The sequence below is a fragment of the Canis lupus genome, chromosome 3 (assembly GCF_011100685.1).
Source record: "Canis lupus familiaris isolate Mischka breed German Shepherd chromosome 3, alternate assembly UU_Cfam_GSD_1.0, whole genome shotgun sequence".
NCBI classification, from domain to species: Eukaryota; Metazoa; Chordata; class Mammalia; order Carnivora; family Canidae; genus Canis; species Canis lupus.
Genome location: NC_049224.1, coordinates 18566222 through 18581075, shown reverse-complemented (window position 1 = coordinate 18581075; position 14854 = coordinate 18566222). Strand labels below are relative to the sequence as shown.

The 14854-nt window shown below is 36.8% G+C and overlaps 1 protein-coding gene across 7 annotated transcripts in view; it reads left to right on the top strand.

Moving 5' to 3' along the window:
• The window catches only part of POLR3G (RNA polymerase III subunit G), a 102933-nt gene that overhangs the window by 82217 nt on the left and 5862 nt on the right, over positions 1 to 14854 (top strand). For 5 of the 7 annotated variants that reach the window (XM_038532370.1, XM_038532374.1, XM_038532369.1 and 2 more), the window contains 2 exons: positions 8338 to 8420; positions 13144 to 13290. In XM_038532370.1, coding sequence (XP_038388298.1) covers positions 8338 to 8420; positions 13144 to 13290 — 230 coding nt within the window. The remainder of the gene's footprint in view (positions 1 to 8337; positions 8421 to 13143; positions 13291 to 14854) is intronic. The other 2 variants (XM_038532375.1, XM_038532373.1) reach the window with 1 other exon arrangement.

Below are 14854 nucleotides of genomic sequence, written 5' to 3'. Positions count from 1 at the left end.
GTTTTTTAAAAAAAGATTTTATTTATTTATCTGATAAAGAGAGAGAGCCAAAGAATGACAGGGAATGGCAGAAAGGGAGCGAGAAGCAGGCTCCCTGCTGAGCAGGGAGCTGGATGTGGTGCTGGATCCCAGGCTCCTAGGATCATGTCCTGAGCTGAAGGCAGACATTCAGCCAACTAAGCCACCCAGGCACCCCTATATTTTAAGTTTTTAACTAAAACATTCATAACTGGTAAAATTTGAGAACTGGTAGATTAGAACTTTATGTTGTACATAAAATACCAAAATGAAAGTTTCCAGCGTGTTATTCTTTCATAATTCCACTGAGTAAAAAGTTGTTGAGCAACTACTATTGCCAGACACTGTGCTAAAAGGAATAAAACAGTAAGCCAAGTGGGAATAATCCTTGCCCTAATGGGGCTTACCGTTCAATGGAGTAAAAATATTGACCAAAAACACAATGTCCTCATTGGGAGGTCAGGGGAGTTTTTTTGAGGAAATGGAATTGAAGTCCAGATTGAATGATGAGTAGGACTTGGGTGGGATGTGGTTGGTGGGAGAATGTTGGAGAAAGACCAGGTTTGTGAGGGGTAAGTCATGAGCAGTTTAAAGGTAATCTTTAAGGTTCCTTTGAAATATACAAATAGAAGTGTTGAGCATGTTGCTGGATACAGGGTGGGTGGGCCTCAAAATGGAGATGGTAGTGATCAGCATAGATACTATAATTCAAACTATCAGGAAGGAAGGATGAGATTATCTGGGGTAAAATTAGAGAATTAGAAGAAATGAGGGCCCAAGCCTAAACTTGGAGGAGTGCCAAAATCTAGTAGGCTCATAGAGGAGATTCAATCAGCAAAGAAAAGAGATGGAAAGAAAGAGGAGAGGAAAAGGAGAACCCAAGAGAGTGGAGTTGCAGAAGCAAAAATAAGCAAGAAGTAGAGACTATTTTAGGTCACGTGAGTGGCTCAGTTGGTTAAGTGTCTGCCTTCAGCTCAGGTCATGATCCCAGGGTCCTGGGATCGGGCCCCAAATAGGGCTTCCCTACTCAGTGGAAAGTCTGCTTCTCCCCCTGCTTGTGCTCTCTCTGTCAAATAAATAAATAAAATATTTAAATTTTAAAAAAAGAAGTAAAGTCTGTTTCAAAAGGTGATCAACAGTGTTAAAGGAGGTTACGCAAAATTGCTGTGAGGTCAAGTAAAATAAAGATTGGAAAATGTAAACCAATATTGACATGTTAATCATTGTTGACCTTGTGAGAGCTTTTTATTTTTTTTTTAAAGATTTTATTTATTTAGAGCATGCAAGTGGGGTTGGGGGAGAGGGATTCGTAAGGGTAGAATCCAGTTTGGAAGGGGTTAAACCGTAAATGGGAATTTAGGAAAAGGGGACAGCAAGCATAAGTGTTTGGGGAATTTGGATATAAAGAATAAAGAGAGAAAAAGGAAAGTAGCCAGAGAGGTTAATAGCAATGGGATTAGAAACTAAGAGAAGAAATTTCCCTCCCTTTTACCCCTCTCTGGTATTTTGTGTTTTGCTTTTTAATATACTTCATTTTCCAGAGCAGTTTTAGATTCATAGAACATTGAATGCATAAGTACGGATTTTCCATATACTCCCTGCCCCCACACATGCATAGCCTCCCCCACTGTTAACATCCCCCATCAGAGTGGTGCGTTTGTTGCAATCAGTGATCCTACCTTGACGTACTACATATGGTCTTACACAGAGACCATAGTTTACTTTGGGTTCACTCTTGGTATTATACATTTTGTGGGTTTGGGCAAATGTGTAATAACATGTGGCCACTGTTTGAGTATCAAACAGGGTACTTTACTGCTTTAAAAATTCTCTGCGTGGGCAGCCCGGGTGGCTCAGCGGTTTACCACCGCCTTCGGCCCAGGGCCTGATCCTGGAGACCCAGGGTCAGGTCCCACGTCGGGCTCCCTGCGTGGAGCCTGCTTCTCCCTCTCCCTCTGCCTGTGTCTCTGTCTCTCTGTTTCTCATGAATAAATAAATAAAATCTTTAAAAAATAAAAATTCTCTGTGCTCTGCCTTTTCATCCCTTCCTCCTCCTTACCCTTGGCAACCACTGATCTTTTTTACGGTCTCCATAGTTTTGCCTTTTCCAAAATGTCATATAGTTGGAAACATACAGTATGTAGCCTTTTCTGATTGGCTTCTTTTAGTTAGTAATATGCATCTAAGTTTCTTCCAGGACTTTTCATGGCAGACAGCTCATTTTTTTTTTTGTTAGTGGTAAATAATTCCATTGTCTGGCTGTGCCACAGTTTTATTTATCCATTTACCTACTGAAGGACATCATGAATGCTTCTAAGATTTGGCAATTATGGATAAAGTTACTATAAACATCTATTGTTGTGTGGGCATAAGTTTTCAACTTCTTTGGGTAAGTACCAAGGAGGATGATTGCTGGGCTGCATGGTAAGAATATGTTTAGTTTTGTAAGAAACCACCAAATTATCTTTCAAAGGCCCTCTGCCATTTTGCATCCCCCCTGGCAACCAGTGAGAGTTCTTGTTTTTATACATCCTGGCCAGGATTTGTTATTGTCATTGTTCTGGATTTTGGCCATTCTGAAAGGTGTGTAGTAGTAGCTCACTACTGGTTTAATTTGTGTTTCCCTGGTGACATGTGATGTGAAGCATCTTTGTGTACACCTACTTGCCATTTGTGTATCTTGTTTGGCAAGATATCTGTTACGGTCTTTGGCCCATTTTTTAATGTTTTTGTGTGTGTGTGTGTGTGTGTGTGTGTGTGTGTATGTGTACGAGCTTAGTGTTGAGTTTTAGGAATTCTTTGTAAATTTTGGATAACAGTCTATAGGAATAAACCCCTCTGGCTGCGAGTTTCTCCTTTTACTCTGATACTACTACCATATTCACAATATTTCTGACACCAGATGTGTGGAATTTTTTTCCCCGCAGCAAGCAGTTCTCTGCAACACCAGTTGTGTCTTAAAATTTAATTCAATTTCAGCAGCAACTGGAATTAATGCAGACCCCACAAGTTAAGGGTTCAGCCCCATAAGACTACTTCCCACTTCAGATGCCAATTTCAAGTAGTAGGTTCCCCACATTACCCACAACTTCTGTCTGACTTGGATACAGATCAGAATTTCCTATGACCCTCCTCCTCCCACTTGGATTTCATTTGCTAGAATAGCTCACAGAACTCAGGGAAACATTTCGGTTTACCAGTTTATTTAATGAAGGATATGATAAAGGATATAGATAAATGTCAGATGAAGAGATAGATAGGGCAAAGTCTAGAAGGGTTCCCCGCGCAGGAACTTGTGTCTCTGTGGAGCTTAGGTGCACCACCTTCCCAGTATGTAGATGTGTTTACCAGCCTGGAGACTTCAAATCCGTGTACTTTGGAGATTTTTGTAGAGGCTTCATCATATAGATTTGATCACTCATTAACTCAATCTCCTGTCCCTCTCCCCTTGCCCAGGGAATGTGGAATGGAGCTGAAAATTACAGTCTATTAATCATGTTTTTTTCTGTCTTTTGACCAACCTCCATCCTGAAGCTATTCAGGGGCCCACAAAGAGTTCCATTCTTAGATCAAAAGGCACTCCTATCACCCAGTAAATTCCAAGGGATTAGGAACTCTGGCAGGAACCAATTTCAAAGACTAAGTATTAAAACAAAACATGCTCCTAGTGTTCTTATCACTTTGGAAATTATAAGAGTTTTAGGAGTTCTGTGCCAGGAACCAGAAACAGAGACCAATATATATTTTTTCTATTATTTCACAGAATCCTTTATCAGATCTGTCTTTTGCAAATATTTTCTCCCAGTCTGTGGTTTGTTTTCTCATTCTCCTGACATTATCTTTAATAGGGTGGAATTTTTAGATTTTAATGAAGTCTAGCTTATCAGTTATTTCTTTCATAGACTGTGGCTTGCTTTGGCAGTGTATCTAAGAAGTCATCACCAAACCCAAGGTCATCTAGATTTTCTCCTATGTTATCCTTTAAGAGTTTTATAGTTTTGTGTTTTGCATTTAGGTTGTGATCCATTTTGAGTTCATCTTTGTGAAGGATGTAAGGATGTACCTAGATTTATTTTATGCAACACCATTTGTTGAAAAAACTATCTTTTCTCCATTGTACTGCCTTTGCTTCTCTTTCTATTTTTATATGGGTCTATTTCTGAGCCCTTTGTTCTGTTCCATTGACCTGTATTTATTCTTTCACCTTTACCACACAATCTTGATTACTGTAGCTTTAGAGTATGTTTTAAAGTCCAGTAATATCAGTCCTCCAATTTTGTTCTTTCCTTCAATATTGTGTTGGCTATTCTGGATCTTTTGCCTTTCCATACAAACATTAGGAACAGTTTGTTGATATTCTAAAATGACTTACTAGGATTTTGATTGAGTTTGCTTTGAATCCATAGATGAGGTTGGGAAGAACAATCATCTTGATAATACTGAGTCTTACTCTCCATGAACATGCAGTAGGTGTCCATTTATTTAGTCCTTTGATTTCATTCTTCAGAGTTTTGTGGTTTTCTTCTAGACTGTATACACATTTTGTTAGATTTATATCTAAGTATTTCATTTTGAGGCATGCTAATGTAAATAGTATTAGATTTTTTATTTCGAATTCTGCTTGTTCATTGTTGGTATACAGGAAAGCTATTGACCATTGTGTATTAACCTTGTAGCCTACAACCCTTCTATAATTGGTTATTAGTTTTCAGAGTTTTGGCTCATTCTTTCAGATTTTCTGCATAGATGATCATGTCATCTGTGAATGAAGACAGTTTTATTTCTTCCTTCTCAATCTGTTGAAAGCAGTGATATTAGGGAACTTTTTTACCTTGTTCCTAATCTTAGTGGGAAAGTGTCAAACTTCTCACCATTAAGTATGTTGTAGCTATAGGATTTTTTTGTAGCTGTCTTTTTTTTTTTTAAGGTTTTACTTAATATATTCATGAGAGACACAGAGAGAGAGAGAGAAAGAGGCAGAGGCAGAGGGAGAAGCAGGCTGCCCATGGGGAGCCTGATGTGGGACTCAATCCCTGGACCCCGGAATCACTACTTGAGCCAAAGGCATATGCTCAACCACTGAGCCACCCAGGCATCCCTGTAGGTGTTCTTTATCAGCTTTAGGAAATTCCCCTCTACTCCTTGTTTACTAAGAATTTTTTAGTCATGAATGGGTGTTTGATTTTGTCAAATGCTTTTACTGAATCTTTTGATAGGATCATGTGATTTTTTTTTTCCTTTAGCCTGTTAATGTGGTGGATTATGTTAATTGATTTTGGAAGGTTGAACCAGCCTTACATACCTATGATAAACCCTACTTAGTTGTGACATATTATTCTTTCCATACATTGTGGGATTGGATTTGGAAATATTTTATTGAAGATTTTCACTTATATTTTCATGAGAGGTACTAGTTTTCTATTTTGTTTCTTGTAATATTTGTCTGGTTTGGTATTAGGGTAATGTTGGCCTCATAGAATGAGTTAGGAAATGTTGCTTCATCTTGTGTCTTTTGAAAGAGAGGCCCCTCCCTTATTTAACAGCTTGAGTTACATTTTACATCTAATAAAATGCATATATCTGAAATATATAATTTGCTAAGTTCTGACATATTTATTTAAAGTGGAAATATTTTTATTTTGTTTCATCTCAGAACTACAATATATAAGAATATTTATTTATTATTATTTTTTAAAAAGATTTTATTTATTCATGACACAGAGAGGCAGAGGCAGAGGGAGAAGCAGGCTCCATGCAGGGAGCCCAATGTGGGACTCAATCCCAGGATACCAGGATCATGTCCTGGGCCAAAGGCAGGTGCTAAGCCGCTAAGCCACCAGGGATCCCCTATATATAAGAGTATTTAGCTTGCTTGAGTATAAAATATTATATTAAAAAACCCCAAAATATTGTATGTCGAGATATAATAGTTTATCTCCTGTCTTTATACCTTTGGCTTTTATTGGGCAAATATGTTATTTTTACAAACATGCATTAATGATACTGGTGGATCATGTCCTAGTGGATCACGAATTTGTAGCAGTCCTTAAAGAGTCAAAAAGAATGTGTCTGATTTGGAAAAATAAATGTTTTCAAATACATCCCACTGACTGCTCATCCCTGGAACTTTACATACACATTGATAATTAGGAGAAAGTCCAATGTGTCAGAATTTCCATTTGTGAAAAAATAAAGCAACAACCACAAAACTTTGTTTCCATTCTGAGCTTTTTTTTTGTACATTGTGTAATTTTTTGTGTTTTATTCTCGATAAGCTTATACTTTCTCTTTTGTTAAAATGACCTCCACTTCCATGAAAGTAAACAGTACCCAAAGAGCCAAAGCTGAAAAAAAGTTTGTTTCTTGAAGAACCAGCTATTGGCCGGTATTGAAAGAAACCAAAAAAATTTCAAATATATGCATGTATCTGGCTAAAGGTGGGGAAAAAATGCATGTTAATGTTTTGGGGTTAAAACAGTCTTTTAACAAATTTTGGTAATTTTTTTAAGATTTATTTATTTTAGAGAGAGCGAGAGACCACATGAGTTGGGAGAGGGGGAGGAGAAGGAGAGGGAGAGCAAGCATTTCAGCAGACGCTCCACTGAACACAGAGCCCAACACTGGGGTCTATCTCACAACCCTGAAATGATGACCTGAGTCAAAACCAAGAATTGAACACTCAACCTGCTGAGCCACCCAGGTGTCCCAACAAATTTTGGTAATTTGACACTTCTCTCCCAGTTATAGGTAAAAGAATTCATGATTCTATAAAACCAGATTGATAAGTAGCAAAAAATGCTTAGTGGCTCTTCGGCAACTGACTTTCTTACTTAAGAGATAAGTAGGGTTTATTTTTATTTGTATTTTTTTTTTATTTTTAAGATTTATTTATTAGCGAGAGAGAGCAAGAGGGAGGGAGGGGCAAAGGAAGAAAAAGAATCCTGAAGTAGACTTCCCACTGAGTTTGGAGACAACACAGGGCTCAGTCCCAGGACCCTGAACTGAAATCTAGAGTCAGCGGCTCAACCTGCTCAGCTACCCAGGCACCCCTAGAGATCGGTAGTTTTTAATAAGTTTATTTATCTGACCATGTTCTGTAACAGCCATTTAACAGACTTATGTGTTACGAAATTTAAATAATTCGACAAATGATTCTTAGAAAAAAAGACTTCATGATGTGAGTAAATTACATTCTTAGCTAATGTTTTCTGGCATCTGTATATGATACTACAGTTTATGTGCTTCAGTTCAGATTAAATAGCCCTTACTCTCAAGGGGAACAGAGAAAGTTACCCATGATTAAATGTCACCTTTCTTTAGAGCAAAACTTCAAATACATGTATGTTTGGGGTTCTGAGCTCAGTGACTCCATGAGGGGCAATTAGGTATAACACAGTAAATTGTAATTCCGTCACTTATGGGCCATCCACCACAATCTAGAAATTTCTTCTTCTATAGGTTAAATGTTAATCTTTAACAAAATTACATCTTTCTTAGCCATATTTCTCTCTGTTACCAAGTAATTTCTAGGTATTTAGTTTGATTTGGGGGAAGGACTATAATACTTTTTGATCACAGTGGGACAATTTTGTAGCTTATCCTAATGCCTTGGTAACTGACTGGCAGGATCTATATGTGAAATAACTCTCCATTCCATGCAGTTGTAGAATAGCTTCAAATGCATTATTTTTTTAATATGGCTTTAAAAATATCACAGAGCCATTAAAACATTTTATTTATATTGCTTTGAGTTTTCAGATCCATGTAACAGGTGTGTTGAGTTTAACCATTTTAATCTTCATTCCAAAGATGAGGCTTATGTTCCATGAGTATAACTTCTTCGTCATTTCTTTAACCATTGTCAAATGTGTATTTATTTGGCACTTGTTTTTTTTATTTTCCAAACCTGGTCCAATTGCCCTAGTTAAAGTACGCTGATCAGTGAACAGGAAGCCAGTATAAGATGATATATTTGTGAGAGTCTTTCGCTGGTCCCCTGGTGCTTCTATTGGACTTAAGTTTTTAGTATTTACGCCTTAATAACATTACTTGCCAGTACAAATTTTCAGTACTGGTAAAAAGATACCTGGTTACAGTGTTAGAAAACATTCTATGAAGTGATTATCATTTACTTCTTATCATGGAAAACTGGTGAGGCATACTGGTTTGTTATTCTTTAAGAAAATCAGTTCAGTCTGCAAACTCTGTGACTACCCACCATGACATATCACTATGCTACACAGAATATAAAGAGGCAAAGAAATAATGATAGACAGCTGCTATTATAGAAATAACGTGTTAACAGTGGTTTTACTTCAGCAGGCCCCAAATCCGAAAAGGCGAAAGATACAGGCAAAGGCACCTCGCTCACTAATACTGCAGATGTGTTGAAAAAAATCGAGGTAAGGTTTCCTTCTTGCTACACAAGCAAGCTGAAAAAGTGTCGTGCCTCCCTTCGCCTTTTTCAGTCTTTCCACCTTCTCTCACTTTTTAATATCCACCTTCTCTCACTTTTTAATAATACGTGGATTTGGCAGAGCCAAGCCCCGCACACAGGGCAACTGAACAGATTTGAACATTCTTAGCTGGGAGATGAAGAAGTCTCATCCTATCCTTCTTTTTTATTATTTTTTTAAAGGTTTTATTTATTTATTCATGAGAGACACACACACACACACAGAGAGAGAGAGAGAGAGAGAGAGGCAGAGACACAGGCAGAGGGAGAAGCAGGCTCCCTGCGGGGAGCCTGACGTGGGACTCGATCCTGGGTCTCCAGGATCACATCCTGAGCTGGAGGCAGACATTCAACTGCTGAGGCACCCAGGTGTCCCATGTATATGTACTTTTTTAAATGCTTTTTTTGTCTGTCTCATGGTAAGTGTAGAACATTCTATTGAGAAAAACACATTTTATGGAACTTACTTTTTACTTTCATTGCTGTCCATATTTCAAAAATAGAAAGGTAAAAAATCCTAAAGGTTAGTAAACTGAAAATTTACCCTCCCATCCCTGCCCATAACCATCCAGTTCCCCTCTTGACAATCAGTATTACCAATTCCTATTGATCTTTCAAAAACATTTTCTGCATAACAATACCAGATTTTTCTTTTTCAATGACAAAAGCTAGCATATTACACTCTTCTGCATTTTTATCACTTATAATCAGAGATGGTTCTAGTCTATATAGAGTTTGCTTCATTCTTTTTTTTTTTTTCCTTTTTTAGCTGCAGTATAAGAATGAACCCTAATTTATTTAACCAGTACCCTATTGGGCAGCCTGGGTGGCTCAGTGGTTTAGCACGCCTTCTGCCCAGGACCTGATTCTAGAGACCCGGGATCAAGTCCCACGTCAGTCTCCCTGGGTGGAGCCTGCTTCTCCCTCTGCCTGTGTCTCTGCCAATCTCTCTGTCTCTCATGAATAAATAAGTAAAATATTTTAAAAAGTAAAAGTAACCGGTACCCTATTGATGGGCATAATGTTCCATCTAGTGTTCTGCTATTATAAACAGTGCCATAGTGAAATCATATTAAATATGACATTTTACATATGTAGATTTCTTGAAGTGGGTTTCTTGGGTCAGTTGTTATATGTATTGGATAATATGGAAAAATATTGACAGATCATTCTCCATGGAGGTTATGCCAATTTATTCCCACTCTCTATGCATATATTACCTTGCATTGATGGTGATGATGATGATAATGATAGCAACTAGTGCTTATTGAGAACTTATGTACCAGGCTCTTTGATGAAAGCTATTTCTATACATTATGTCCTGAGGACTCCATAACAACAAAGAGAGGTGTGTATTATTTTTCCTTATTTATAGATGAGGAGGTCAAGGCTTTAAAACTTTTACTTGCCTGGTCAAGTTGGCACAGCTATATAGTAACAGAAACTCTTATTTTTGAGCTTTTTTTGGCCAGTACTTGAGCTGGAAGTAACATGTCTGAAAATAATACCAGGAGGGTATTGAAGGAATAGTGATAACGGTCAGGTGTAACTGTGGTGGAGTGATGATGCATGGGGTTGCAGAACTAGCCAACCTGTATTGATTGAACAGAGTCTTACTGTTTTTAAAGCTTCCCGGAAAGAAGTTGCTAAGATGACTTGTGCAATAAGGAAGATTGATCTGATGTGGTTTCTCATCAGAACAAATTGTGTTTCCCGATTTTCTACACTTGAACACCTTTTTCGTTTTGCACATTGTTAAAACTGGAGTTTTAAATCTGGAAATCTAAATGAGTTAGCTTTATTTTCTCTCAGTTAAAGAGCAAAATTAGCATCTCGCTGACTGTTATTGTTCTTCAGCAAAAGTAGTTGCAAGTTTTATTGTAATAAAACGTCTGTGGGTGGAGAGGAAGGGAACAGTCAAATCTCATGATTAATGTGTGAATAATCAGACAGCAGTAAACTAATATTTGAGCTTTTATCTGCTTGACTTAGAAGAAGCTGTCTCTACAGGGTGGCTGCTTATTATTTAAACTGGAAGAATTGTTCCCTCTCTATAAATTAACTGTTTGCAAAGTGTTTCCACGATGTGTTAATCACATTGTTCTGTAAGATAGTGCCAGTATATAGTTAAATCTCACAGAGAAGAAAATGGAGACTAATAAGTAGATAAGCCAAAACTAGTTGCTAAGTGCAAAAAGAAAAAAGTAATAAGACAATATGTGTGGCTCTGAGATCATTTTTTTTAATTGCATAAATCTGCTATGGTTAACTGATTTAAGTATTTTATGGATTTGATTTGGGTCTTTGTGATACAAATAAAGTTGTTTATTTAAAAATATTTGAGGTGACAGTAATGGAAATAAAGACTTCCTAGTCCTACAGAGCAGTGAATGATTTTTATATTTTGAAAACATATTCCATAACTGGTTAAATAAGTTTATTGTTAATTATGAAATAATAGCTAATAGGATTTTTCAGATACAGTATATACCTTGCACAGTGCATTTAAAGTGTACTTAATAAATACAGCACTATGATTCTCTTTTAACTACACAAAATTTGTGGGTTGTAGGCCTCTTTACTGCAATTTGATTAAAATAAAAAAGAAAAAAGTCCATATGTTAATATTGGTGTAGCATCATTCTGTGTGGGTATGTGTATATATATATTTATAGACACTTTAGAAGATCTATAAACACTATTTTGTTTACTTGCAATTTCCCAAAGGGATTATCAGTTAGAAAAACTGCACACAGTATATTGTAGTAATAACTCATATAAGGCAGCATAGGTCAGTGTGAAGATAAATCATCTTATGTCTACATTACCTTGACTTTATTTGTTCTGCCTCAGTGGAGTGAAGTACGAAAGGTGAAACTTGAATTTTGGTTAGAAATTGAATCTATCTGATGTAGTGTTTTTATTGCCTTTGATCTCCTTAAATTCAAACTTGAATGTAATTAAAGAGATTTTAAAAATAAATATTTAAGAGCCAATAAAGGAATCGCGAAGTTGTAGTCACTCCAGATACAAAATGTGTTTTCTCTCTATATGTAGTCTACAAAGCAAATATAATAGGATGGAGCATTTGCAGCTATATGAACTAACGTTCTGATTATTGTTTAAGAATAATCATATCTTAGCTAAAGTGATCCTGTGCTTTAAGTATGAGTATTAATATATGAAATTATTGTTGTATCCACTCCTATAAAGCTTGTGGAATTCTCTCACTCGTGCAAATTAAGCATAGATCAATTTAGTGAATGGATAGTGACAGTAATGAAAACAGACCCTTTTTTATCAAAGGGAAAGAAATGTTGGTAGTCATAGAAATTTAAAGATGTAACTGTAAAGTTAAATTTGTTACGAGAAAGTAGCAGTGATTTTAACAGTGAATAAGTGAAGCCATCAAGCAATCAAGGTTTCCTAACAACATCTCTCTTTTGCCTCCTGAGTTGCTAGGAAGTGCTAATGTTGACAGTGGTTTTATTTTCTTTTTTTTTAAGATTTTATTTATTTTATTCGAGACAGAAAGAAAGAGAGTGAGCACACAGCTAGGGCTGGGAGCAGAGGGAGAGGAGAGGGAGAAGAGACTCCTGGCTGAGCAGGGAGCCTGATGTGGCGCTCTATCCCAGAACCCTGGGATCATGACCTGAGCCAAAGGTAGACGCTTAACCAACTGAGCCACTCAGGTGCCTGACAGTGGTTTTAACTGTTATTTGTTTGTTTTGTTTTTAGCAAAGATTAAAGTTTTAATCTCTTTCTCTTCAATCTGCCAGATATGTTAAGAAGTAAAAATTCCTGGAAATAAGTAAATAATGAAGGAGAACAGAGAGAAAGATGGGGATAATCTGCAAGCAGGATAATCCACACCAAATGATTATGTATTAATTGTTTTAAATGATCTCTCTTTGGGGCACCTGGGCGGCTCAGTGGTTGAGCATCTGCCTTTGGCTCTCAGGTTGTGATCCTGGGGTCCAAGGATCAAGTCCCATATCGGGCTCCTTGTGGGGATCCTGCTTCTCCCTCTACCTGTGTCTCTGCCTCTCTCTCTCTCTCTCTGTATATATCTCTCATGAATAAATAAATAAAATCTTTAAAAAAAAATTCTCTCTCTTATAAACTAAAACATAGGAGCAGGAGCACCTGGCAGGCTCAGTTGGTAGAGCATGGGACTCTGGATATTAGGGTTGTGAGTTCAAGTCCCAGGATGGGCATAGAAGTTAGTAAATAAATAAATAAATAAATAAATAAATAAATAAATAAATAAATAAAATTTTAAAATGTAGATATTTTTGAAATGTTACCGTTATATTTTCTTTTCTCCTTTCATATTGAAAAGATAACAAAGTAGCATTCTGAAAGTTTCTCTCTATAAACTAAATCAACATTTTAGAAGAAGGTAGGATAGAAACCATAAAAATAAGTCATTGTGCTTAGAGCCGATACCCAACAATACCTGAGACCTAATTATAAAGTAACAAAATCAATGAAAATACTAGTATAATGACAGGACAGAGAGTTCCTCCTTTCTTGAGTGAATTCACAGTTTCCTAGGTAGTGGTCTGGAGGATTAGAATAAGGTTATAGGTAACTGTTTTCTTGAGGCTAAGCAGGGAGGTCAAAGTGTAGTGGTTTCCATTTAAATTAATGAAGTTCATTTATACCAGGAATTGGAAAAGAGAGGTGATGGTGAAAAATCAGATGAGGAAAATGAAGAGAAAGAAGGAAGCAAAGAGAAAAGTAAAGAAGGTGATGAGGAGGAGGACGATGATGCTGCAGAACAAGAGGAATATGATGAAGAAGAGCAAGAAGAGGTAATGGTTTATTTGGGGTGGGTAACAAAGTTACAAAGTTTACGGATTATCTAATAAGGAATTGGATATATGTTATATAATTAAATTAACAAACCAAAACCAAGTCAATGGCAATGAAGGATATGTTATTATCCCTGGTATCAGTTCCTTAGTTCAAGAGAATTATTATAGCATTGAAATAATGATACCAAACTGAATATAGGAAGTGAGAATAAGTTGATAGGCAACCCTAAGTGGAAGTCCATAAGTGAAACAAATTGATTGATTATTTTAAGATTTATCTACATAAAAATTTAAATATGCCATTACTGTAATTAAGGACTTAGTCATTTAGGGTGTGAAGAGGAAATCCTTGGAATATCATCATGTTTCAAGCCCCAAAGTTCATATGGACCCTGCCAGAGAACAGTTATGATCTAACCTCAAGTATTTGACTGAGTTAGGACTTAGTAGTTTGGATTTGGGATTTCTAACTTCTAGAAACATGCATGGTGCATTTCAAAATAAGCTAGAGCAAATAAGGATATTTTTGAGCAGGGTAACTTTGTTGGTCACAGCATCTTTGGGACTTAGTAGATACCTCATGCAGTAACCCTAGTTTCTTTCTCCTTTCTTCTCCATGGCAGTGAACTTTGTCTTCACTCCATTTTAGCCTCTCACAGGACAATGAATCTTTACTTTACCTGAAACTGCTATAACTATGAAATCGTTATTATTCATTTACATTAAATTTGGTTTGTTTTAGAATTTACATTAGTGTAAAGGGAGAGGTACAGATCCATTTTTATCTATTTCCAAATGGCTAGCCAGCTGCTAACCTCATTTATTAAATAAATTGCTTTCTTCATTGATTTGAAATTCCCCTGTATCAGCTATTAGATTTCCCACTTCTATTTAGATATATTTCTGGGACCTGATTTTTGAACTATCACTCTGCTGTTCCAATTAACAGAAGCTTCTGATTATTTGTTAATGTTTCTAGGGAGAATTTTCCTGAGTATTCTTTATTCTTCCAGATAAGTTTTAAACATTTTAAAACTAAACATGTCTTATTGTCTCCAACTTTCTTTCCAGATCATTCACTTTTTTATCCCTGCACTCTGATGTGATTGAGACTGCCAGACCTCTGATTCTCTATTTCCTCTTTACTAGTTCCCTGTCTCAATTTCCTTCCCTAAGGGGCCTAGACCCTTGCTCACCCTTAAGTGCTTCCTTGCCATTACTCTCATCCCTTGTCCTCTCAGCACATCCTTGAGAACAAGGTAACCTTTGATCAATTCCACTGTCTCCCCTCCAAACCACCTATTGAACTTTTCTGAGGAGTCACAGAAACTGATGCCACAAAAACAATACTCACTAGCCACTGTTGGCTGGCTCACATGCTGGTTTCTCTGTTTCTCTTATCAAGTCATTTGTCTACATCAGTTTAGATCATCCCTTTTCTTCGTAATCCCTCTCCTTGACTGCCTTTCTTAGTAGATAATACCTTCATACAGAAAATGAAGCCATATAGAAGGAACTCCCCTAATTTCATGTCATCTGCCTTCAAACTAAATGTCTTTCT